This window comes from Numida meleagris, chromosome 5 (genome assembly GCF_002078875.1).
Source record: "Numida meleagris isolate 19003 breed g44 Domestic line chromosome 5, NumMel1.0, whole genome shotgun sequence".
Lineage (NCBI taxonomy): Eukaryota > Metazoa > Chordata > Aves > Galliformes > Numididae > Numida > Numida meleagris.
The window spans coordinates 23,612,482-23,638,927 of NC_034413.1; the positions used below are offsets into that span (position 1 = coordinate 23,612,482).

At 40.9% G+C, this 26,446-nt stretch overlaps 1 protein-coding gene across 12 annotated transcripts in view; it reads left to right on the top strand.

The window, feature by feature from the left end:
- Positions 1–23,500, top strand: part of ZMIZ1 (zinc finger MIZ-type containing 1) — a 333,239-nt gene extending 309,739 nt beyond the window's left edge. For all 12 annotated transcript variants that reach the window (XM_021398381.1, XM_021398386.1, XM_021398384.1 and 9 more), the window contains 9 exons: positions 954–1,164; positions 2,353–2,458; positions 3,012–3,172; positions 3,472–3,539; positions 5,440–5,508; positions 6,057–6,304; positions 9,933–10,096; positions 14,993–15,241; positions 18,912–23,500. In XM_021398381.1, coding sequence (XP_021254056.1) covers positions 954–1,164; positions 2,353–2,458; positions 3,012–3,172; positions 3,472–3,539; positions 5,440–5,508; positions 6,057–6,304; positions 9,933–10,096; positions 14,993–15,241; positions 18,912–19,019 — 1,384 coding nt within the window. In that variant the 3' untranslated portion in view covers positions 19,020–23,500. The remainder of the gene's footprint in view (positions 1–953; positions 1,165–2,352; positions 2,459–3,011; positions 3,173–3,471; positions 3,540–5,439; positions 5,509–6,056; positions 6,305–9,932; positions 10,097–14,992; positions 15,242–18,911) is intronic.

The following is a 26,446-nucleotide window of genomic DNA, read 5'->3' on the forward strand; positions in this document are numbered from 1 at the left end:
TGAATGATCTGTTCCTTGTGGATCTTACAAAGATATCTTCTTCCAGACAAGATGAAGAAATGAGAGCCTGAGTTTTCAAGCATAAAAGATAAACATTGGGCAGAACGTTCTGGCTATCACAAACAGCAGAATTCCAGCATTTCAGTTCAGTTCCTCATGTTCTTTTACATTTCTTCTTCAAATTGCTCTTTTCTAACATGCTAACGTTTGTGTGTGACACTTCAAAGTCATAATCTCTACCCATTTAATTTTTATTAACTCAGTCTTAGCCACTCCCTTTTTTTGGAGTTGTTATAAATCTAATTTTGAGGAGCTGAATAGCATGTGATATTTATTGGTAGAGGGAGGAAGGGAATCATACTCTGAAAGAAGTTCTAACTTGGGTAAATTTAATCCACAGCTGTGTTAATTTGGAGTCATGGACATACAGGCAGTGAGAAACAGACGTCATTTTCTCTTAGTCAGTTTACCTACCTGTTCTAAGGCTGGAATAGCTATATCTGTACTACATCTGACAAGCATTCGTTCAAAACCTTGTTTAAATGTTCTGAAATAGTGAAAGATCTGGAATCTTCCAACACAACCTACTGCAGTGTATCACTTTCTTGTTCTTTAGTCTTCACTCAGACATGAAAAACCTATCTGATGTTAACGTTTCTTTTTTGCAGGATCATTCCACAGTCTGTTTTTGCAAAGTGGTTTGAGATGTTCCCTTGGAAAGTCCTTTATAAGTGTAAAATGTTAACAACTCTGTAGTATGCTTGCATCATTAATTGATCATTACTTTCTTCTGTTAAGGGCTTTTGTGATGAAAGTGTGTTATATCCGTTATTGGGAATAATTCTAGAAGAATAGTCTGATTGGTCAAGAAAAAAATGTTCCTAGCGACAAAAAAAGACCTCCCTCTGCTATGTGAAAGAAAGTTAAAGGAAGATTTATTGGTTGTTGTACAGGTCTGACTTGGAGTTGCAGTTCAAGTGCTATCACCATGAAGACAGACAAATGAACACAAACTGGCCAGCTTCAGTCCAGGTCAGCGTTAATGCAACCCCACTTACCATCGAACGTGGTGACAACAAGACATCTCATAAACCTCTGCACCTAAAGCATGTCTGCCAGCCAGGAAGAAACACGATTCAAATTACAGTCACAGCATGTTGTTGTGTAAGTACATCAAGCTTGTGGCTGCAGCTGCAGCTGCTGACTTTGCTATTTAGTACAGTTTGCAAATGTCGCCTTGGCTGAAAAAGCCTTCCTTTTATTTTTTTTTCCATGACTTTTTCTGGTTAGGTGCTTGTTTAATGGTGTTGACACAGGCAGAGTACTAATGCTGATTTTTTTGCTGCAGAATTATTGCAGATTGTAGCATTGTCCCTTCAGTGCGTTTGAAAGGACTTGGGGGGGTAGGAGAGGAAGGGAGTTTGCTCTCCAAGCTCTTTACTGTGTGCCTGTGTTACAAAGTGGCTGAAGGATTTTAAGGAAGTAGATTATTGTGGTGTGGGCTGCTACCCAGTACTGATTTCATTTACGTAGGGTATTAAGCTGCAGTTGGTTTGACATGATAACTTGAGCACTCTCACTGTTGGCGGTGATTTTCAGATGAAAAATTTGTATCCCATGAAACCTTCCTCCTTTCTTCTTTTCCGTGGTTCAGTTGCTCTCGGATGCAAGTACTATATTTTTAATGCAGACTTTTGCACACATTATAGTCTGAGCTTTTAACTGCTCTGTTGTTACTGACAAGAAAGCAAGCTGCTACCTCTCCCAAGGTCACAGTGTGAGGCATTTTAATGGGAAGCCATCCACACATTTTGCTTTACTTCACATTGAAGTGTCTGTGCCTAATACCATTTATTTGTCAGCTAAAAGCAGGGGCAGCATCCTGCGAATCCACAGCAAGCTCTTACGACTGAGTAGGGAAGGAAGATTCAGTGAGTTGTGGATAGATCAGTGGCAAATTGTGCAACCTATAACATAGTGTGAGGGCAGGCAGATAGTCTAGATTATGTTAAAGAATCCAGGGTCTTAGGAATAAACCCAAGTGTCAGAGATGAATATATTAGCCCTCCATATTCTGAATATTAAAGAGGAAGAAAATGCAGAACATCTTTTTTTTTTTAAGGCAATTGTATAGGAGTGTGCTGTGCTCCTGGGGAACAGAACAAAATACTATATAGCATTCAGAATATCCCTATGGGAGTGCGTGCACTCAGCAGAGCAGCACCAGCTTCTATATTCATGCATTAGATGCCTCCTGAAGCTATGCATCCAAGGGAAGAATGCAGCTGTGTTCAGCAACATATGTACCATGTGTGCTTGGTTCTCATGGTAACAAAACACGTTCTCTTTCAGTCACACTTGTTCGTGTTGCAGTTAGTACACCGGCCATCAGTTCGCTCTGTACTTCAAGGTCTACTAAAGAAACGCCTGCTCCCAGCAGAACATTGTATCACCAAGAGTGAGTTTTTTGTTTTGTGTGGGTGATTACTTTCTTAAAATGCCTACATTCAATTGTGATAAGCTCGTTCTACGCCAGATTTGCTTGCTTACTGAAAACTTTAAACTACATTTAAGAATTTCCAGAATATTAGGTGCATAGGTTATATCCTTGGGATACTTAAATGTTGAAGGCTGGTTGGGTGGGGTAAAGAAGTACCAAGAACACAAGCTTAGTCCCTAATGATGGCTCTCCTGTTCTGGGAGAATCTCTGCCTTTCCTCCCATATTTGTTTTTCTCATATTCACAAGAGTTGCATTGAAAGATTCTTCCCCTTTGTTCATTTAGAGCTGCTTTAAGTGCTTGTGTAGCACTTGCTATAGTTGAGAATGTTGCTGATATGCATGTGTGATGTGATGCATGTTATTCTGTATAGTACAACATTATGCAACATAGATTTATGTGAATAAATTGTTAGAGTAGCCTGTGGAGGTTGAATTATTGGTCTTTTGAATTTCTACATTAGAATTTAAAGTGTACGTGTATTACTCATGCATATCTTCTTCCTAAACAGTAAAGAGGAACTTCAGTAGCGTAGCAGCTTCCTCTGGCAATGCAACACTAAATGGGGAAGATGGAGTAGAGCAAACTGCTATTAAAGTGTCTCTGAAGTGTCCAATCACATTCCGGCGGATTCAGCTCCCAGCAAGGGGTCATGATTGCAAGCATGTACAAGTGAGTAGAAGCCAATGACCTCGCAGTGTTCCCTCCACCTTATGTTATTACCTTTTGCTTGGTTATTCTAAGAGAGAGCTTAATGGATTTCCTTTTTGTCTATCAACATAAATAATTAATTACATATATATGTTTCTGTTAAATGTAGAGAGAAGTAAGCTACTTGGTTTAGGTGTTAGTTCTAGTAAGGTTTTCTTCATGGCAGTTTTACTTTTGTCTGACTGATTCAGTTAATACAGTATTTTCCTTTGATTTTCTCTTTTTTATTTTTGTTTTCTTTCTTTCTTTCTGATACATAGTGCTTTGATCTGGAATCTTACTTGCAACTGAACTGTGAAAGAGGAACTTGGAGGTGTCCAGTATGCAAGTAAGTGCAACTATGCTACATGAAATGCTGCTGTAGATGATTTAACCAAATTCCAGTGAAATTGAAGGTAATGAAGGAAAGATCATTTATTTGGAAGGGAGAGAAAGGAAGTGCAATGAAATAAGATACATAAATACATTACATTTACCTGAAGTCCAATGAGAATCCTTCAGTATTGCATGAATTGAGGGAATGCCCTGGATTTTTTAGAAATTCAAAAACAGTTAACAGGAGATTTTCTCACAAAGTACATAATCTGCTAGCTCTCATCAGGCTATCATTGTATTGTGTAGAGTTCAAAAGGAACTCAAATATTTGTAGTGATAAGGCAGATATCTACATGAAACTGGTGAACTGAGAGTTGATCTTCCTCTGGATTATGAAGTATAAACAATGAGCAGATAGCAATATAACCATGATAAAAGAGTAGGTAGTCTATTCTGGAGCTACTTTTGTATAATTTTCTTCTTGTAATGCTCAAATTACTAAACTTCAAATATTTAAATATTAAAATGCTCAGTATTCATCTGAGCTTGGTGGTGAAAGGATGCCAAAAAAGTGTCTTAAGTATTGTGCTTCGAGTCACGTAGGGATGCAGTTAACAGCAGTGTTCAAGGAGAATGGGAATTTTGGAGGCTGAAGCATTTGACAGTTGGATCCTCCCAGGTCAATGTCAAGTGTAAATGAGGGCAAGAGCAGAAAGTAGAAAGAATTCTAGTTCAGAATAAGGCTGATTTTAAAAAGCTAAAATATTTCCAAGAAGCTGTGAATACAAAAGTTTGGGGTAATTGCTTAAAGGGAAATACCTCGGTATATTTTCAACCTTATGTCTTGACCAGAGCACTAGCATGCTGCGGAAGAAACAGAACAAAACACTTTGAAGTGGTCATGGACATCCCAACCCCACTGCTCATTTAACTGAGCAAAAAAGACTCACAGAACGTCTGCAAGCCCGTTCAATGTCTGTAACCTACTGTGCTCAGTGCACATGGTTATGAGTTGGTTATAGCCTCAGCTGAGAGCCAGTGCTCTTAAGCTCAAGCATCTGTAGCTGTAGCAGTTTGCAAGCATCCCTGCCCATCTGCACTTCAGTCCTGGTTGTGTCAGCCAGTGTTAGCTATTAAACAGATGTGGCCATTGTCTGTTTTATCTGATTCTGTGGACATCATGGACTTGAGATAAGCTTGACCATCTGTGATTCATAGCTATCCTAAAGTGCAGATAATTTCTCTGAACTACCTCAACCTTCTCAATCTTTTAAGTTTGGCTAAAAATAAGAATTGAATTCTTAAAAAGATAGTGGTTGCTTCATAATTTATGTATTGATACATTCAGGCTAAAATTTGTGTCCTCTTTCTCTTAGTATGAGCACCTGCATTCTGATCTTAGTGCCTACGTAACTAACTCATTTCTGTTGCTGTTTTGTTCTGTCCCCATTTGTGCTAAGTAAAACACTTAAAATATGCAGCTATTTTGAAGACATATTACTGCACAGCTCAAAAAAAAGCAGCACAGGTGCAATTTTAAAAAATTAGTAGTTGTCGATCATGATCACAGGAGACATCTACTGTGCTTGAAAAGACTTCATATCTGAAATACAGTTCAATAAAATCAACAGTTTAAAAGATGTGAACAGTTTGTGGACATATATAGACCCATGTATGTATCTTTATCTTACCTATTTGATGTAAAAAGCTATTTTCCTTGTAAAACAGATGTAGAACTAAAGCTGTTTGTCTCAAGTCATTGTAAGTTATTTGTAAGAGATGGTAAGTTGGTAGATCTTAGACTGCTGATTCCATCACTAACCTATCCTTCTTCCATCCTTCTTTTAAATATATGAAGATATATTCTAATATGAAGGAGCTGGGTTTTTGTGTTTTTTTTTCTCCTTTTCTAGTAAAACCGCTCTACTGGAGGGCTTGGAGGTTGACCAGTACATGTGGGGTATTCTCAACGCTATACAGAAGTAAGTTAATTGATATTTCTGATATCCAAGACTAAGTAACTGGGAGATGTTTTAATGAGTGCTGAAACAGTCTTGCCAAAGTAGGTGTTAGTGATTGAGCCTTGAGTATTCTGTTTCATAGCTCCTTGGTGAAACTAGTAGTATCAGTGAGCATAACTAATGATAGAGTGTGTCTCTTTCTTCCTACTTAATTGACCTTGTTTGGGTCATCTCTTGATGATAGCCTTATCAGTGAAGCAGAAGGAAGAGTGAGAGTGGAGGATGAAATGTTTTCTCATATTTAGAAGGAATCCTTCTGATTCATATATAGCAGATCACATAGATAAGTTTGGATTTCACTGTGTGGGTATAAACAGAAATGTGCTCTCACAGTTGCCTTTTCTAAAATTTGCTTTCAGCACACACTTGAGGAGTGAAAGATTTTGAGATTGTATATACTAGAACACTTAAAAACATTTGTTACCATCGGTTTCTTAGGGAAACATCTGCAGAATTGACAGGAAACAGAAGAACAATTGATGTGCTAAAATTCTCACATTATTTTACAGCTCAGAATTTGAGGAAGTTACCATTGACCCAACCTGCAGTTGGAGGCCAGTCCCTATAAAGTCAGATATTCACATCAAAGATGACCCAGATGGCATTCCCTCAAAAAGGTTTAAGACCATGAGTCCAAGCCAGATGATCATGCCAAATGTGATGGAGATGATTGCGGCTTTGGGTCCCGGGCCATCACCTTACCCATCCCTCCCACCTCCTCCAGGAGGCAACAACTCCACTGAATATGGTAACCAAGGTAAGTTTTACATCTTTGTTCACACAAATTGTGTTCAAGAAACATTTAGATGTAGTGTTGGGAGACATGGTTTAGTGGGGTTATTGGTGGTAGGTGGATGGTCGGACTGGATGATCTTGTAGGTCTTTTCCAACCTAGCTAATTCTATAATTCTATGAAATTGTTACCCTCTAAGTCAGTGAGTCAGTCTGTCACCTTTGTTATGCAGGTTTGTTGTTGCACCTTCTCTTGGACGTTCACAAGGAAAGCGAAATATATATGGCTGCAGTTCTGAAATTCTGCATTAGACTTTTCATTTCAGATTCATCTGGTTAGAGGAAATGTCTTTTAGTAAGGCAATTGTTGACTGCCACATTTATTGCCGTGCAGCTCTCTAAATCAATGAGCACTGTGTGTTCCCTTATGTATTCATGACCTGCCACGGTATGCATCTTTACTCATTTTTTCTGTCCATTTTCCTTCTGTTCCCCTCTCATTCTAATAAAAGCTCCTCCTGCTACATTAGTTACTACATAGTGAACCTGACTCATTAATCCTGCCACTTGGGCAGGTGTCTGACATTTCATAGATCACCCAGAAACTTTTGACTGCTTTGTGAACACCTTTGCATTAGATAATGACTTCTGAGATCCTCTATCCATGCTTTGCCAGTTTGAGAAACATAGAACTAAATCCAAGCAGTGGAAATACCTTTTCATATGACTGGGATACTCTGAATAACTAAATTATACTGACAATTCTGAAAATATGAAACCAGAGACTGTTCTTTTTGCAAGAAATAAGATATGATTCAGTTCAGCTCAGAGAAAAGACCAACTGTTCACACCATCAGAATCCTCAAATTGATTACAGGGTGATATATGTGCTTTTTGCAGGCATTTGAAGAAAAATGTATCTTGCATGTAAAATATGGTTAATTTGCTCCAATGACTGCAAAACTGATGACAGATGATAAAACTTTCCAGGTTTTCAAACAGATGAATGATTACTATAACAAAGCCAAGAGCACTGAATCACAAATTTTTCAGTTGTTAAGTAGGAGTGAAATGCAGTCAGAACATGAGAACAGAGCCATCTTTTCTTCATAGTCTTTCTGGCTCCTTTACTCAGGAATGGACACAGTACTCATGTAAACTGGGTTTCAGGGTTTCTTCAGTGATTGTTGCCTGGCCTGCTATTTCCCTCCCTTCCCCTGTAGGTCCTGTAGCAGAGTTAGACATTGCTGCTCAGAGAGCCTCAGCTCATCAGTGTCCTGTGAAGTCCACATTGTCCTACCTCTGCTGCAACACATGTATCAATGCAAAGCACCAGATTATCCTAAATGACTTTACAGGTGTGTCCCTCATCATATGGCACAACTCTTGTCTCAAAGAAGGGCGTATTTCTGCATGACTGTGAATGTCTGGGCATACTGCATCATGTTTTCCTTCTCCATCAGTATGTGCAGTGAAACTTAGCACATAGAATTAGATAATGTCCTCTGATTAACAGCATTCTAGAAAAAAGTAGTAGTAGTATTAATATGGTTTATATTTGTAAGTATACTGAAGTATAGTTTGTAAATATAGCAAGTACTCGGTAAACAAGACCTTATTACATTTTTCCTGAGCAGCAAGGCAAGAGCAGTTACATTCTGGGAGAATTATCCAGTTTGCAGATTAACAAAATGGGAATTAGTAAGGCTCTGTGGTATTTACATGATAGATCAAAGTCCTGACTTCTCTGAGAAATACTCTTACATGACTAATGACTGTATTCCTCTGAGATTAAGCTTCTGCTTATGAAGCTGTGCTGAAGAGCAAATGTTGCAGCTGCTTCGGTTTGTTGAACTCCCTTCTTGACTCCTTCCCTTTAAAGCTGCTGTATTTCAGCTGAGAAACCTCATGTTCTCCGTTCAAGTTCCAAACTTTTGTATTGTTTCTGAGTTCAGTATCATTCAGTTAGGTCACGTATTAAAAAAAAATAGCTCAATGGCTTCAGTTCAGCTCTAATTCTTCAGAGCAGATAAACCAACAGAGTTGGTATCTCAAATGAAAGTGCTAACAGAGGGATCAGACCAGAAAATAATTGGGAAAATAAATCCCCTGTACTATGATGCATGCATACTTCAGAATTATAGTGACGCTCGCAGGGCTGAGGTGGAAGGGATCAAAACATACCGATGATGGCCATGCCATACTTGTCCTGAAGATCAGCAGAGGGCCCCAGCCTTGTTGCTAAATGGTAGATGTGTGAATGCTGAAACCAGATTCTGAGTTGTTGTGGAATTTTGGTGCTCTGGAGAACATCGTTTTCATCCAGTGTTAGGTGGATTTCATAAATCTGCTAGTTTTTCTGTGTTAAAGTGCATATCCACATGCTGAAGCACAAGATGCGAGCAGGCAGCTTGTAGCTCTGAAAATGAGGATAGATGTGTTTCCAGAAGGGGAAAATTGATGTACTTCCAGAAGGTCAAATGAATTTTATTCGGTTTCGTGGGAACGAGAATTACATCACAAACCTCAGTTAGACATGAAGGTCTCTTCTGCATTATCTCAATGGAAGTTGCCTGTTTATACTGATGAAGAGGTGAAATAGATGTTGCACTACGAGGTGGCATGGTGGCATCTTCCTGGTACAGCTCTGTGTCAACGGTTTACGGGCGTTAGGCCCGATTCCGTGACAAAGGGGACGGGGGACCCAAGGGCCCACGTCCCGGGAAAAGGGGAAAGGGGAAAAGGGTAGGGAGATGGCCCTGAGAGCAAAGAACAGCGGCAACAATCTGAGGAGAAACAAACTAATTTACTAAATAAAATATCAGAATGCAAAACAACACACTATAATACAATATAATTACAATTTAAGCTGATAAATTCAATACAGAGAGAGAGAATGTCCCAAAATCAAGGTAGGCCTTACTCTACTACCGACGATAAGACGGCTGGAGAGCGAGGTGCTGCCAAGACGAAAGACGGCGGAAAAAAAAAGGGACGAGGTCTCGTGATCTGCAAGTTTTTATACTGCGAGCTTCTATCTTTTCCCTCCGGCTGGAAAATGGTAACAAAGGAGCAAAGTACCGTGGGGACTGTAGTAGTCCTTCTCTTCTGAGAACTAGGTACATTCACTACATGATGTTATGATGTGGAATACCAATAACCGAAAATCATAAAACCATGACACTCTGTCAGTTAACTTTGTCAGAAACTGATGCAAAACTACAATCCTTCTGAGTGCATAGAAATCATAGAAATGTAGATAAAAATGACACAGATGTCCTATATATTTAATTTGTGCTTGGGCAGCGAGTCATAGTTTGATTCTTTTGACTTTTTGTCTTGCTTAAGTTTAATTAGTGTCTTAACAGCAGTTTTTCTAAGTGTCGGGAATTTTCAGTTATTTCCAGAATGTACATGAATTACTACAATCAATCCCAGTATTCCCAGCAGCAGCCAATGTATGAAAGCCAAATGCCATTTTTTCCTCCCTATTCCTTCAGTTGCCTCTGCAGTGGGGAGTGCAACGTTGCCACGTTCCCCTGTTATATGCAGGGGAGATATGGCCCTACACAGCTTTTACAAGAAGAGTCTCTAAAAGATCAGTGTCAGGAAAAAATAAAAATTGTTTTGTATCATATCTGTTTCTCTTTTAGGTAACAGTTACCAAGGTCATGGCAATTTTGATTTCCCGCACGGAAATCCTGGTGGAACATCTATGAATGATTTCATGCATGGGCCACAGCTGTCACATCCCCCAGACATGCCAAGCAGCATGGCAGCTCTCGACAAACCTCTCAGTCATCCTATGCAGGAATCTGTAAGTAATGGTGCTGCAGACACAGATCTTTCTTTGCAGGAGTAAGATGCTCCAGTCAGGCGAATGGACTTCCCTTGTGACTTGATTTTCCTTGTTTTGGATTCCTAACTTTGGCAGCATTTGAAATAGAGTAGCCCTGAGAAATGTTGTCAGAAATGTCAATTTTAGTTTCTGGCCTTTTCAGGCTTATGGAGAAATGTTTCTAAGGTTTTTCTAATTGTCGCTTAAGCTTGTTTATCTGAAAGAAACAACCTGGCTCAGTGTACTTGTGTTAATCATTGCGCTTTCCTCTGACCCCTGAAAAGAAACTAGCCAGCAGGGTCTGTGAATGTCCATCCTCAGCAGATAGCTTGTTATAGCAAGACATTGACTGACTTCAGAGCAGGGACAATGTCTTCCCTGACTTTGTCCCTGAGGGCAAAGTTTGCATCAAAGCTTTTTGTGAGGAATTCTATCCAAGTAGAATAAAACGCACCTTTAAGCTTTGGGAATAGGACAAGCCTGTAGATTTCAAGGAGAGGTACTGCTGCTGGTCTGAGGGTGTACCAGTGTAATAGATTTAAAAAACAGAGGTTCCTCATGTCTCAGCTGGAAAGGCAGAACTGCTCATTAGAAAAGCAGCTTGTTCAGTGAACCAAGTTTTATATACAGAACTTTATATCCAGAAGATATAGCACCGCAGCAACTGGATGATAGAAAAGTTACCAGCAGTATTTAGCTCTTAGGCATGGCTAGTCATCTATTTTAACTCTGTGTGGTATGTGTGTGTGTATGTCCTTTTATATTCAATTAAGTTACAGGGCAGGAGCTTTATAGTGTGCTGTTACTGCACAGGAAGGATGTTTAACTTGACGAGTAGTCTGCGCTGTGTCTTCATTGAGTACTAGAAAGTACTATTTCAGAATGTAATGAGGAAATGCAGTAGCAGATGCTTAGGAAAAGCCTACTCAGTCAGTGTCTCCTCTAGCTGGCAGTGGGTTTTCCGAGGAGGATGGTGAGAAATAGGAAGGGAGTGGAAAGAGCATTCTTAGTAAAGCTTGGGCAGACCCCAAGTGAGAAGAATGTCTGCTAAGGAAGAGTCCAGAAATTCTAATGACTTTACCACTTCACAGGCTAATAAAGGACAGAACAAGCATGCTGTAAATTTAATTTTACTTTGGCAAATTTGACATACTGAGTGTTTGCATCTGAACCAACTATACAGCATGAGTGTAGTAGTGAGGGGAACTGCTACCAACCTGAACCACTCACACACAGCTGCTGTGCTTTGAATCAAAGCCACAGGGAATTCTTCTGCACCTCCCATTCCATGACACCTACATCTCCGCTCCATCAGTTAACCACTTTACCTTTGCTATAGCAGTTGCCCTAGTAAAATCTCCGAAGTGGTAGGATATGAAGCGGTTGAATACAAAAGTGAAAAATCTGTGGCTTTCTGAAAATTGGACTCCTTACAGATAATAGCAAAGGTAAAAGTTGCTCAAGGCTGTGCATACTGCAGAACTGTAAGAGGGTATCTGGGCAAATGTTAATAGCTTTTTGGTTCTGTGGGTCAGTCTGTAGCAGATCTAATGCTTGCTTATGATAGCTAGCAATTAAAGTAAACCTTTGCCTTGCTTCTCCCTCTTCTATCATGATATGCAAGCTATGCTATTTGGGAAAGGGAAGTGGCACTAAAGCAGGCTCCACCTGCCTTATGTCAGCGGGTGATTTGCCTTAATAAGGATCAGTTTTCACGCCACTTAGCACAACGGAATGAGATTGACCTTGCCAATTTGGCCAAACAATTTTTAGGACACTTTTGTGGACTGACAGTACTCTAACAGAGCTTTGTCAATATTACAAAGTGTCTGCTTTCCTCTTCTGTTTTTTTCTTTCTTCCATTCTTCTCTCTCAGAAGGGATCTGTGTTTTGGTAGCAGACACACAGGAAAGACAACTTTAAAACTGCTACTTTTAGAGAAACTCATGCTATTAATGCATGGTACTGATATAAATGAAAAGTAATATGAGGGGGGAGTTTTGATCTCTGACAGTCCAGCTGTTGAGTCTGCAATACATCTGCAAGGATGCATGCGATGGCGAAGGAAAGAAGGATGGGAAAAGCGGCAGAGAACAGCGGCAGGGCAAGATGGCATCTTGCAGTGGCTCTGCCTCTTAGCATGGCTCAAAGAGTTGGTGAGTCTGTGACCTCTGTAGTGGAGAGATGTATAAACAATTGACTTAACCTGATGATCTTTTTTTCACTATCAGTTTTTTCGTGAGATGAAAGGAATATCGTTCTGCAGCTGGCAAATTGTTGCTGTTCATCTCAGCACTCCTAGAGGTCACTGTTGACTGACTCATGACGAGTTGTGTTCTTTGTGCTACTAAACAGAAGATGTAGTTGTGTCTGCTATAAACTTTCCTTTTACAGTTTGTAAATGTTCTAAGAGTGCCACAGTTTACGCTCCTAAAAACAACGCTGAATTACCTTGCTATGTAAGCAAAGGCAACTTTGTTAGACTCAGCATTCATAATGTGAGTTAGTGCTTTTGAAATAAAACAGTGCAAGTTGCAGACACGAGCTGGAGATCCACAGGTTGTGTTGTTTGGAGTGTTTTTGCACAATTGTTAATTAATTCATCATTAGTCAGCTGAATAAAGACGGAAAAATAGTCCTGAGCATTTACTCTCTCACAGGTAGGCCTGGATGAATACTGTCGGATGGATTTTGAAGCTGCATTGGCTGTTTAAGATTATGATAACCCTCAGTCTTATAGTGAACAAGGACTCCCTGTCCAACAGTTATGTCTGCCCAAGATACTGCCTTATCAACAAAATATTTATATAATGTTCATATATGGAAACGTAGTGTATAGAATTTCTAACCTGTTTATCTGTTCTGAAATATGTCTGAAAACATATGAATGTCTCTTGGTTTAAATAATTACTTCTATAAGCACACCAGTATGACTCTTGCCATGTGCATTTGGGGATAAATTTAAGAGAATTTTCAAGATGATCCTATTTTGTTTTATTTTCTGGGAACAACTTTCCCACTTCAGCAACACTGTCTTTAATTGCTTTTTACTTTTTGTTATTATTAAGCTTTCTTACTTTGCACAGTTTCTGTTGCACGTGTTTGTGCACGTGTGAATGAAGAAGAAAACGATACTATTTGGACAGACATCTACTTTCACTTGGACTTTGCAAAGTTCTTAGGCTACAGATTCATTTACATTAAGCTGTGGTCTATGGGCAGATTTTGTACAAGTTTACCCCTAAGGTAATAACAATAATGTTACAGAATACCTTCCAGGTTGTCAAATGGTGACACTAATGGAGAGAATATGTGCACAACAGTACTTTGTAATAGTTATTTTAAAGTCTCATATGGGAAAGAGACACAAAAACACTTTTACATGTAGAATCCTGCTCATTTCCACCAATGTTCCTACTGCCAAACTATTGAAAAGGACCTCCGTGTAGCTGAGTTTGAGTGTTCCACTGTTCAGATGTCAGTTTTCGTGCAAGTGGAGAAATGTTTCTTTATAAAATGCTTGTTTCTGTGATATTTTTTTCTTAATATCTGGGAATACTTTAATTAAGTTTTGTAATAACCTCCCTTTTGCTTTCCAAAACTGAAGAATAAGGTTAAAATAACCTTGCAGTTTACTGTGATATGAAAGGGTCAATGCTGACATATGACATAGCATTTTGCTGGTTTCTGTTGGCTTGGCTGGATGAATTTCATGCTGTTGTTGTATGTATCTGTTCTTTTGTTTCAGCTCCACTGTGTGGCAATATGTAGCATTTCTCAAAAAATGTTTACATTTTTTGCTTCTCCATATACCCAATTAACATGTAACAACTGATTCTAAGGCATTCGCACTCATTTTTCTCATGGCACCATGCTCAAGTCCCGAAGAGTCCACTAGCGTTAAAGGTGACATGTAGCAGAAGGAAAAACTGGGTTTGTGTACTTTTGTTGCTTCTCTGTGATGTGAGAAAGATTTTTTTTTTTTTCCTCCATTCTTCCTTAATAGGGTTTAGAAGATGCATATGGTTTGGTAGTTTATTCCCCATAGCAAACATAAAAAATACAAAGTTTTTGGTAGAGAACTTACCTGTGTAAAAATAAAAATGCATCGTATTGCATGATCTTTGCTTAATTTAAGATAACGTGCTGTACTTTGCAGTCAGGCAGGGTGTCAGCAGGTACACGGCCACCTCCAGCAGCTCTGTGGGTGGCTGAAGAGCTTGGCTAACCAAGCCCACTTGGTTTTTTCAGCCATCATCTAGGAAAATCTTCAGCCCTTAAAAGGGATTCTGCATTCTGAAAAGACTGATGAAAATAAAATAGAGAAAGGCATAGGGAAGGGCTGGCATTTGCCAGATGTTTGTAACAAGCTGGAACAAGAATAGGCAGCAGTGTTAGGCAAGCTACCCAAAAAGGAATCAGAGCAGAAATTATGCATTTTCTCAGTTAATCAGTTTGCTGGCACAGGGATCATTATTCAACATATTCTCCATTCATTCCTGGAACTTTTTAAAGGCAAAGCATCTGCCTGGCTCACACTGAGCAGCACCGTCAGCCCCCCCCCCAACCCCGTGGGCTGCTTGGTTTGCACCTTCAGCCACAGTTTCCCACATTACAGCGAAGCAAATGCAGCAGCACAAACCCAGTGTGTTTATTTCCCCTTTGCAGATGACCTCCAAAAAGCTGAAACGTTTCCTCCGGCATTGGGATATGGAGCTTTCTTTTCCAGTTGCGCTTTTTTTTTCTTTTTTTTCTTTTTGGTCTTTTTAATTCATTTATGTTATTTCCTTTTAACATGCGGTTACAGAGTCAGGCACCGCGAGCACTGTACCTTGTGGCCTCACTTTCTTTTCCTGCTTTTTTCCTCCTTCGCAGATCCCTCATCCCGGCAGCACTGATCAGTCCCATACTTCCATGCAGCAAGGTTTGCACGTCCCTCACCCCAGCAGCCAGTCAGGGCAGCCATTACATCACAGCGGGCCTCCCAGCCAGCAGTCCCGGCAGCCGCCCCCGGCCGCTTCTGGCAACCATCCACACAGTGACCTGACCTTTAATCCCTCCTCAGCCTTAGAGGGTCAGGCTGGTGGACAGGGAGCACCTGACATGCCGGAGCCCTCGCTGGATGTAAGTCTGTGTCATACTATCATCTGCCTGCCATAGCGTGTGCTTGACATGGCGGCGGGAGGGCAGGGAGGGTGCGGGGACGGGGAGCCGCTTCCACAGCACATGCCATCGTCTCATGCTTGGGTACATGGGCGTAGTCACTGCAGCTGAGGTGACAGGGTGCTCCTGGCTTGCTGTGGAAACTCTTCTGTTTTATGCAGCTGCGTGACGTGCCAACCGTGTCCTCCTTGTAGTAGGGAGGCAGGTGTCTCTTGAAATAGCAGGTCGAGTGTCTGCCAGAGAGATCTCCCGTCCCCTCATCGCTGGATGAAGGCACTTGTGTGCACGAGCCCAGGCCCTGGAGCCGCTGCAGCGTCTGGATTAGGAGGAGATGGCTGTACATGGGCCAGGCTTGTGCTGCACGGTACCCGTTGAGAGCTGTGTGCTGGCTCCACCGCAGCCCTGCGGTGCCTGGCAGCGGGGTCTGTCCCTGGCTCTGGGCCCCGCCACTGGCACTCGGCAGCAAACATCGTGCTCCCATGCCACGCTGGTGCTGCAAGTGAGCAACGAGGATGTCTTCTGCCTCCTTAGCCAGGGTTGAGGGGAGCTTGTGCCTAAACGAAGATAAGCCTAGTGTTAAGGACAGAAGTAATATCTGCAGCCACTCACTGGTAGTGCTGGGAGTGAGCAACCTGAGGCATCCCTCTGGTCAACCACCCACCTCCTGAAGGTTAAATTTCTTAGTGCTAGGGCTGGATTTTCGTTTCGGTCATGCGTTCCTGTACTTGTTTCTTCTGTCTGGTCCACAGTCTGCCGCACAATGTATTTTTCTGAGAGAAGTGTTCACTCTGTGCCTCAGGTTTATACCTGTCCATGCTGTTGCTGTGTGTCTGCTTGTTCCCTGTCCCATGACAGCACTGTGCCGTCAGGCGGCCTTGCCGGGGGCAGGCAGGGGGAGGGGGTTCCAGGCACTGGGAGAAGCCCTCAGTGAGCAGTGTCTGTGCTGGAGCCAGGCTGTGTCTGTCACACAGCACAGCCATGGCATATCTCTTGAGAGCTGCAGGTCGTGTGGCAATCAGAGGTCTGAGCCCTTAAGGACACCATATATCAATAGGTGAAATAAAAATCTCATTTTTTTCTTCAGGCATTTAAGTAACACGGTACACTGTTATGGGTCAGGCAATCATCCCTTGGTGAAAAGAAATATAGAAATACACGTTTACCATAGTACTGTGGGTATCGCTGATGGAGGTATTCAGTGGGAGATTGAAATTGCAGTAGCTGAATGAAGCAAGTGCTGTGCAGTGTGGAGAGCATAGAGCTTAGAAATATCTGTGCACTCAGATGAATGATGTCAGCGGGTTTAGCTACTGGTGACTCTGTTGTAGAACCAGGCTGAGCGAGGCACCATGCAGCACTGTGAGCTGGAACCAAACTGGGGAATGCACCATGGGCAGCTGGGCCTGCTGCCTGCTGGCACGGCTGGGATCGTTCATTAGTGCTTCAGTGCAGTGCAGGCCAGGGCTTAACCCAGGCAGAAGGATACACCTCATATAGATGGAGATGACCCACAGACACAGCACACAGAAGAGGCATGGGGCACGGATGCCTATTGAGAGCACTACAGTATTCACTTCAGAACACCTGGTGCAGTCTCCAAATTCTGCCAAGTCCAACACATCCTCACAGTGCCTGCCCCTCCCAGCCCTCCATCCCTCCCTCCTGGCCCAGCGCTGCACCCAGCTGAGGACTTGGGTTTGCACCTCACTGTGAGGGGCCACTGTGAGGATCCCCACACACCAGCAGCCAAGCTACAGTGCTGGCTCCTGGCTCGTGGGCCCTGTGTTGCACAGGCTTGCTTGCAGGGAAACACCCCAGCATTCGGAAATGCTCTTCTTGTTTTCAGACTTTCCTCCCCTTTGCCCTTTTTCTCCTTTAGACTGTGTCAAAATATGCCTTAATTAGCAAAAGTGGATGATTTTCTTTTGAGAAATCTTAGAAACGTTTTAGTCTTGAATTTTTGCCATTACTTCATCATATGAAATACACCGTCAGCATTTAGAATACTGCATCTTTGGAGATAAAGAGCATATTGTTTAAAATTTACACCTTTCTAAAAAAAAAAAAGATCCTCTGTATAAAAGAATGAGTCTCAGACACATTATGTTAAATTTTTAAGAATTGAATTGGAATATCTGTGGGATACATTCAACCATTTGTTACTTTCTAAACATATGGTGAGGCCGCAGTTTTCTTTTAGTCCCATACTAGATATTCAGAAAAACTATGCTAGCAGGTGAAATGCGTTTAAAAGCTGTATATCTTTAGTCTAGCACTATGACAACAGCAGTTAAAGCTGCGGATAAAAGGAGGAGGTGTTTTATGAAAAACATTCCCTCTGGGACATTTTGTTTATGTAAACTTGACTTTTTTTTAATTATGCTTAGGCAGTAATAAACTTCCTTCTTCATTTCATGTATAGCTTATTTAAAAATATGTTCATACATTTAAGCATATTGAAGGATATAAATATAATACTTGTGTGCTAAATGTGATGCAGTCAAGGTTTTAGTTTTATAGCACTTGAAAACACAGAACAATTTAAAATGAATTTCTTGTACTTACTGTTATGTTTTTTAAATCATTCTATGTTTTTCTGTCTTGGCCGCAACACACTGCTGAATATAAAGGGAGCCTATTACAAACTCTTCCCTGTCAGTCAATAAATACTTTTGCTTTTTACCAAGACTTGGTAAGTTGCAGAATAAGCCAGAAAACATTGGCTCTTACAAAACCCAGTAGCTGAGATGTGCTCGTGACCTGCCAGATTAAAAAGAATCTGAGTGATGCTTGGAAAAAAAAGTAGTTCTATCTGAAACAGTGTTAGTGAAAGCATAAGTTAAAAAACTTTTCATCTTGATACTTTTAAAACCTTGTGGAGATCAGCACATCTTCCGTTGGATGGAGTGTTATGCTCCCCCCGACCCTTTAAAATGTCTTGAAATGCATGTAAGCTGAAGTTGAATAAGCACTTCCAACCACCATCAGCCGTCACTGCCACGGAAAGAAAAAGAGCTCATCTGCCTGCCTTGCCACTCCCCTCCCCTTACTCCTCCTTAGGACTCTTGGTGATTTTTTTTAATTTTGATTTTGGGACTTTTTTGGTCTGGGTTATTTTCAACACCTCGCGAGTTCCAGTCCAGCTCAGTGCCCAGCCTGTGTGTCCGTGCATGAGGAGGAAATGGACAGGGCAGCCTCGTTCTGTAGGGATGCAGGCTTAAGGCAGTCGCCATGCTGTCGCCTGCCAGTCACGTACACCAGGCCTTGTGGACCTGCTTTAAGGCTCGAATAAGTCTTACTTGACTGCATTGTTCAAGTTTCTGTTCAGTGTTTTACATGAAACTAACCTACGTAACTAGCATTTATCAAAAAGGTCTTATCAACGTAACCAGGCAGAAATTAAACTTTGTTTATTGATAAGCTTTGTGATGGGGAAGTTGAGTAATACAGACTTTCACAAACAAGTGGCTACTGCGTCATCTTAGGGTGCTAAGCAGCATTACTGCTGTCAGATTTATTTCAATATATTTACATGAAAGCCAGTTTCCCGGAATGTATGGTGTTTAATCCCTTTTTTTCACAATTGTTTTTCTGTTATCTGTAATTTTCCTTTTATCTTTATATTTTATAGCTGCTTCCAGAACTCACAAATCCAGATGAGCTGCTTTCGTACCTGGATCCTCCTGATTTGCCAAGCAATAGCAATGATGACCTTCTGTCTCTCTTTGAGAACAACTGAACCCATGTGTATTCCCCCATCCCTTTCACTTGTTCACATGTGTGGCTGCACAGCGAGGAATCTTAACACTCCTTTTCCACAAAAGAAGAAAAAAACACCTCACAAGTTGATCCAGTGGTGCACTCCCTGCTTTCTTCATCTCAGAACTGCTTTTGTCAGCTTCAAAAACTGCGAAAGTGACGGGAGAAAAAACACACAAAAAAGTGCAGTAATCTCAGAGTCTGCCGTGCTACATGTCACAAGGAAACACAGACAGTTGTGCAGCTCTTGGAAACCCCGTTTGTTGTTCATCCTGTAGAGAGAGAGTTCTGTGATAAAAATAGTGTGAAGTATCTTGGCAAAAACAAATCTTGGCAAGGGAAGAAAAGGCAACAAAATGGAACTGTGTTTAATTGACCTATCTCAGAGTGTCCTTCCAACGCATGTTCTTCCATTTTTTTGAAACTATCTCCCTCCACCCTGCTTCTCCTCTGTCCCTCTCCAAGCACAGGTTTGTGTTGGAGTAATTGTTCTGGCCACACACAAAATGAAAAACAAAAACACAAAGCTCCAAAAAGCACAAATCATACAGTAAAGTGGCAAAGATAGGGAAGAAATACGAGCCCGTCAGAGGGAGACAGCAGTTTAGTAAACACGTCGTCAGTCGTGGAGTCCTGAGCATCTCCAGGCCACAGCCGCGTGTGTTTGGACTTAGAAAAGTTCAGGAATCTTAAACACTTCTTTGCAAACGATTCCTCTGTTCAAACACACACATTGGAAGCACACGGGAAAAATAAAAAATACTTTCAATGTTTAGGGTTTTTCTGTGGTTTTGGTTTCAAATCAGTGCCGTTTGTGGCTGCGCTGACACCCACCTGTCGAGATGGTTGGAACAGGTCTTTTTGCCATGTATTCCATACAGAATGGAAAAGAGAGGGAGGGGGGAATGCAAACCAAAACACTCTCGATTATTACCTACAGCCTTTGCTTCCTGAGCGTTTGCGTCACCGTGTGTATTGTACAACACGTAATAAGACAAGCTGGGTTGAAGGCGGATAGGAAATCGTTGCAGGATGGGGGAGAGTAACATCACGATCTGCGTAATTATTTTTCATAATCAGCTTGAAAAGGGGCATTGAAATTGGATAGACATAGCTTCCTTTTTATTTTGCTTTGCGTTCTGTTTTCATGGCTGTTACAAGTAATTCAACCTTTTTTTTTCCTCCTCCTTCGGTTTCTTTTTTTAAACCTTAGGTGCCAGGAAGAGATTGTTCTCATGAAGGAAAGGGCATGGGGAGGAAAAGTGACTTGGTAGATTGCTGCTGCCCTCAAGAGACCCTGATGCCACAATCACTGTCTTGCCCCTGTGATCCGTGCTTCTCGTGTGGTTGCTTCTCCTGCATGAGCTTCCTATTGCTTCTGTGCCCATTTCTGTGCTCTTTGTCTCTCTCTCTCTCTTTCTCTCTTATAAATTATGTACAGTAGCTGTGTAAGAAGTGCATGTGTGCCAACTTTGCCCTCGTGGTGCAAACATTTCAGCTTTTGCCCACTGTATTGGTTTAGTTTCTTTTTGTTAGTAAAGCAAATTTGACCCTACTCCTTTCCTTATCCCAAACCTAGTCCAGTAACTTTTATTTGCCCGCCACAACGCGTTTTAAACTTAAGTGCCAGACAAATTTTGTTTGTTCCCATCTGTTTGACTAGAGAGTTTCCTAGCCCTCTGTGTTCAGTTTGCAAGCTGTAAATGGCATGCTATGTGCTTACAACTCTGGATTTGCTTTCCTCACCAAAGTCACGTTTGTAAATTCTTTGCGGTTCTTGTTTTATTTTGCTCTTTGTTAACGTTTCCCACTACTGCTGTACATGCGTTGTGATATATATATGCTAGTCAGCAGCACCTTGCTGTAGATATTAAAGGAAATGGCGGTTTAGTTCTTTTATTTTCCAGTAGGAGTATTGAATCTGTCAAACATATTATGTAGAGATGGTCCCACACTTATATTTTTCCTGTTTCGAGTTTTTTTAAGAAAGGCGCTGTTCATTATGCAAAATCAATTATTTTAAGAATTGCTATTGTAAATATCTTTGTGAATATTTTAGTATTGTCTTTGATAATATTCAACATTTTCATGATCTGATTATACTTTTGCCGGTGTTTTTAAATACCTTGTCTGAAAAAAAATATATGGGTCCTTTTTTAACAAAAAAAAAAAATTGAGGGTTCTTTAACAGAATAAGGGAGGTTTTTTTTTTCTTCCCCCTCCCCGCCCCACCCCCCCGGCCCATTTTCTTTTGAAAAATTAGCCCAAACTTCGTATCCATTTACCTGATGAATGAATTGATACGTCAGGCAGTACCTGGACAATCAGGGCCCGGCTCTGTCATGGAAACACTGTAAGAAGTGATTGCCTAGGGCAGAAATCCCACCACGCGACCAACCGATGTTCCCTGCCCATGTGGTGCCTGTGGGCTGGTGACGGCAGAGGTTTTGTCCCTTTGCCCCAGTGAGCAGGACACCTAGGAGCAGCTGTCTGAACTGGTGAAGATGCACTAAGGCAAGCAGCGAGTACGTAAGGTACCGTATTTATATCACTGTGCTGGTGTTCCAGCCTGCAGAACTGGGCACGCTAACACGAAGGGATGTTGGTGGGTGGGGAGGGAAACAGTATAGTACACTTTATTCTGCTTAGAAGTGTCTTTTTTCTTATGTAGGCTTGACAACCTGTAGAGGATCTCTGCAGAATATTAAAGATACCTTGGTATAATACATGGTAACGCGGCTGTGGTGTGGTGCTGCTGCCACACCGCCGCTAGGAAAGACCGTTCTTCAGTTACAGATGTGTTTTGTAGCCATTTTACCGTAGTAGTTTTCCCCTGTATTTTTGCTGCATTGTTTATATATGTATTGAAGTCATTTTCAGGGGTGGCAAATGATAAACTGACATTATGCCCTTAGAGTTTCGTTTTGTCTCATTTCGGGGGAAGTTTCTTAAGCCATAGGTTTTGGAATAAAGAACATTTCTCAGTACTAGATGGAACGGGTTGCTCAGATTTTTTGATTGATTCCATTTAATGTTCCACTCTCCTGTTTCCTGAGCAGCTCAGTTAGTCACCTGAAATTACTTTTCTGTTAAACACAACCTTAGTATTTTAAACCAGGTATGTTAAGAATTGACCTTTTGCTAACTGGTAGTATTTAAAATGTATCATTTGAAAGTACCTGTTGGAAAGAATAAAGGGAAAAAAAAACCCACGTAGGTATTAGCAATCTGTTTGGAGCAGTGTTTGCATCTGCTCTGTACAGTAACGGAGCGTTAAAGTGGATGGTTGACGTGTTGGAGCTTAGAGAAGCGATCGGTTTCTAAGCAGAACTTATGAAAGAAGATATGATTTTTACCCATCACCCAAACGTTGGACATACGAGACAGTTCTAAAACTATGTCAGCTAAAATCAGGTACTGTGTAGTGGATTCAGTACGGAAAAGCTTCTAAATGAAAATTTAGTTATTTTTTTATCTGTTCACTGCCGTATTAAAGTTTAGAGAAAAAAACCTAGCAAATAGGGTAATCACAGTCATTTCTTTTAAAGCTTAATTATGATATGAAATTCCAGTAGTATTTTTATTCTTTTTTTGTTTGTTTACTTTTTAATTGTTTCCCTATGGAAGTTCATCTGGGAAAGAACCCACAGAAATCTACAGTTCTGCTGCCAAGACATTATTATAGGACTGACAGATACACGCCAATGTCTGCAGCGGAGACTCAAGGGACATCTGTACATATGTAAATGACAAATAGAGACATGTTAACAGAAATGCATTCATTTTCCTTGGAATGTGCATTGTTTTTATTTCGCAGGAAAAAAAAAAAGCTTGAAGCTCCATCTTATGTGGAAAATGAATCCTGTTTGTTAGCGTTCGTGGAGTCTCGGCATTCGTTTCACTTTCACTTCTGTAATATACTCTGATCCTTCGTTTTGTTTTGTTTTATCTACATGTAATATTTAGCTTACGTGTACTAGTCTATCACCTGTGTATTTTTAGGGTGCTACAGAAATAATGAAGAAAAATGAGGGGATTACAAAAAAAGTAAATTGTAACCAAATTCATACTTTGTACAATTTTTGATATCGCGATCAGAGGGGAATTAAAAAAAAAAAAAAAGTACAATCTGAAGTAACATGCAAAAATGGCCATTGTCTTTGTTTGTACATTGTATGTACAGTACAATGCAATCATTTCATACTTTAAACTGGTCAGAAAAAATAATTGTGATTTTTAGTCTTGCAAAACTGTATGTAGTTAGATGATGTGACAACCTAATATTTATCTAATAAATATGTATTCAGATGAAACCTGTATATTAGGTGTTCATGTGGTTATTTTGTATTTAAAGATCAAATTATTTGACTATTGCTAGACATTTATATACTCTGTTGTAACACTGAGGTATTCTCATTTGCTCATGTTAATTTTTTTTCCTAAATAAATTTGCAAAATTAAGGTCTGGCTAATTAGCAGCTGCTTTGTAAATTTCCAGTTTCTTTCTGAAACACCCTACTTGCCCTTCTCCCTCCAGGGTCGTGTGTTCATCTGAAGGTTATGTGTGCAGGATGCTGCTTCCCAAGGAGCATGACTTCATGCAGGAAGGGGAAAAGATGCGAGCCAGGGTGGAAGAGGCACAGGCTAGGAGATGAGTAGCGCAGATTTACTGATAGGCACAGGATCGTGTCGAAGAAAAGACCCTGACATGAAATCGTATCGGTGACTTGCAGTTCAGCACAGAGGGTCCCACATATCACCGAAACACGGGATCATTTCTTTGAAATGAAATATGTGCTTGACGTGAATAACACAAAAGGAGGCTCGTCTCTTGTGCTGATGTGTGTTCTGAAATGCGGGACGACTGCAATCCTGGTGGAGAGATGTTAGTGGAGGGATTGGCCATCCAGCAGCAAGGGAGACTAGTAGCTTTCTCTTTGTGTTAAATGCTTACGAGTCTCATTTTTCTTTTAACTGCAGTCTGTCATTTAGGGGAAATCAGTGATGGGAGATGACTAAAATGAGGTTTTTTTTTAACGTATTCCCATTTTAAAGCTGAAGGTTGGTTTCAGAATGCAGCCCTTTAGTTCTGAGGCCTGCTTAATCTCTCAGCACCCTGAGCTGCTGGCAGACCGAGCTATGGCTCCATGAGCATGCACAGGGCACCGGCAGCAGCAGCGGCACGCACAGCTCTGTTCCTGGCACAGTCCCACACCTGTCACTAGCCACGGTCACACACTGGGCGCTTTGTCAAAGGCTAAGGACTTGTTTTTGTAGAGAATTCCTGAGTACCTCTGGATATTGTATTTGCAGAAGTGTTTGGTTTAAACCCACCTTCCATGTACATTCGATAGATAGGAACAACCTAACCCTTTCACACTGTGAGTATCTACATGTGGTTATAATTCAGATACAGCAGTTACCCCTTAAGGACACAAGTCCCTGCTCTTGACTGAAATACACTTAAATAATTACGGATATATATAAAACTACAAATACATATAAAACTTCATTTTCTCAAAATTGGAAAAAGTTTCTGCCTCAGTTCTGCGTTCTTTGCTGGCACTATCAGTTAAAATGGTAATTCGGGATAAAGTAATAAAACTGAGTTACAACGTGTTCAATGCATTTATCGATCCCAGCCAATAATTAATCGATGTTTTTGTGTTTTGTTTTCCCGGAGGCTCCCCAGAAGTGCCAGTCAGCCAGTGTACAGACCTGCCCCAGCACTCAGGATGGAGGCGAGCGTTTCTGTACGAAGATCATGAGTGACGTCCTTCAGTGCTGGTTGTTCTTCATGCTTACTTCGAAGTCAGAAGGCTACGGCAGTACTCCAGGTGGAGCTTCTCCCAGATGTGGACTCCAGGATAGGTACGATGTGTGCATCCAGTGCATGCTGGAGTCTCCTGTTCTGTCCTGTGGCAGCGTGTCCCTGCAGTGTTTGCTCTCCTGCGGTTCCAGGCGGCCCAATGTGGGAGTATCACTGTGCCTTCTGTACTTGTCATGGTGCTTCATTGTTGAACAACTTCAGAACGTTCTCAGGTCCCTACATTTTTTCTCTACTCTTCCTAATCAGTATGGAATTCTGAATCCATGTTACTTTTGTGCGTTGCATTATGTTCCCAGACACTTGATTGTGCCTTTTATAGGAGCAAGAGACAAACTACAGAAATGGAGGTGGCACCATCTGCTTGTTCGTTGACAGTGGGAGTGGGACTCCTGTGTGTAAATGCTGTGTCAATAGAGCTGCTCTCTTTCCTTTAAAGAAGGAAGCTAGACAACATAGAAAAAGTGGTACAACTCTTACTTAATATACAATATTCTCAAATGTTAGTGTTCTTTGTCTGTTCTTAAAACTCTTTAACATACTTGATGTTTGTGTACATGGTCTTTTATTTGTTTGTATTTCTACCTAGAACCCACTTCCCTCTTATCTGCTTAAATTCCAAGTCTGTCCAAATCCTCTTGCACTGTGAATTTCCAATTAAGAATGACTACCTTTCCTTCTCGTAGTTTGAGTTAAAACTAGTGTGTCACCTTCTGACAGCTTTTCTTTGTCCATATCACTGAAATCTTACCAGTTCCATGTAGGATGTTACTCCTGATGTCAGTCATTGTGCCAGTGCCCTGCTCACACTTGTTCTATCTAAAAGGAAGAGGTCAGACCTCCGCACCTTCTGCGGAGGTATCTTGTCTCCATCAGCGTATAGAATTTTCCAGGGGAATGTAAAAACAATCTACAAGGAACCTAACCAGTTAAGCATTTCTATTTAAAAAGCAAGCAGATAGTGATTACGGCATGACTCCTACAGGGCGTTAGCAAGCAGCCTGGCAGGGAAGGACTTACTGGTTTGCCTGCTGTATGGCTCATCTGTGTTTTCAGGAACTTCTTGCCTAAATTGTAAAAATTGGTTTTCTGTTATTTAAATCTGTCTTTGTGTTAAAAATATTCTATTTTGTATATATGTGGGCTAGACAAGATAAAGCTGTTTCCCCTCATGATAGAATATCTCTACTTGGTTTGTCCAGTATCTTTCCAATTACTGATCTCACTGTATTTTTGATTGATCCAGTAATACACATGAACTTAGATTCTCTAGAAACAGTAGTATATACCTGTTTTTAAATACTCCGCTTTCCCTATGCATTTTTGTTTGTTTGTTCTACTGAATGTCCTATCAGTTTCAGGATTACCAATTTTATCTTTCCTCTAAGTCCGAGATTGGAATTGTTGTAGTTTTGATTGAATATTACAACCTAGACATTGCTGTTTGCCCAGAGTTGTTTTATAGTGCTGTTCTGGGGATCCTGTTAAACTATTCTGGAAAACTGAGTTTCAGTTGTCACCCTGCTCACTTATCAACATACTGATTATTGTGAACATGTTGAAAGATAGTTTTTGTGGTT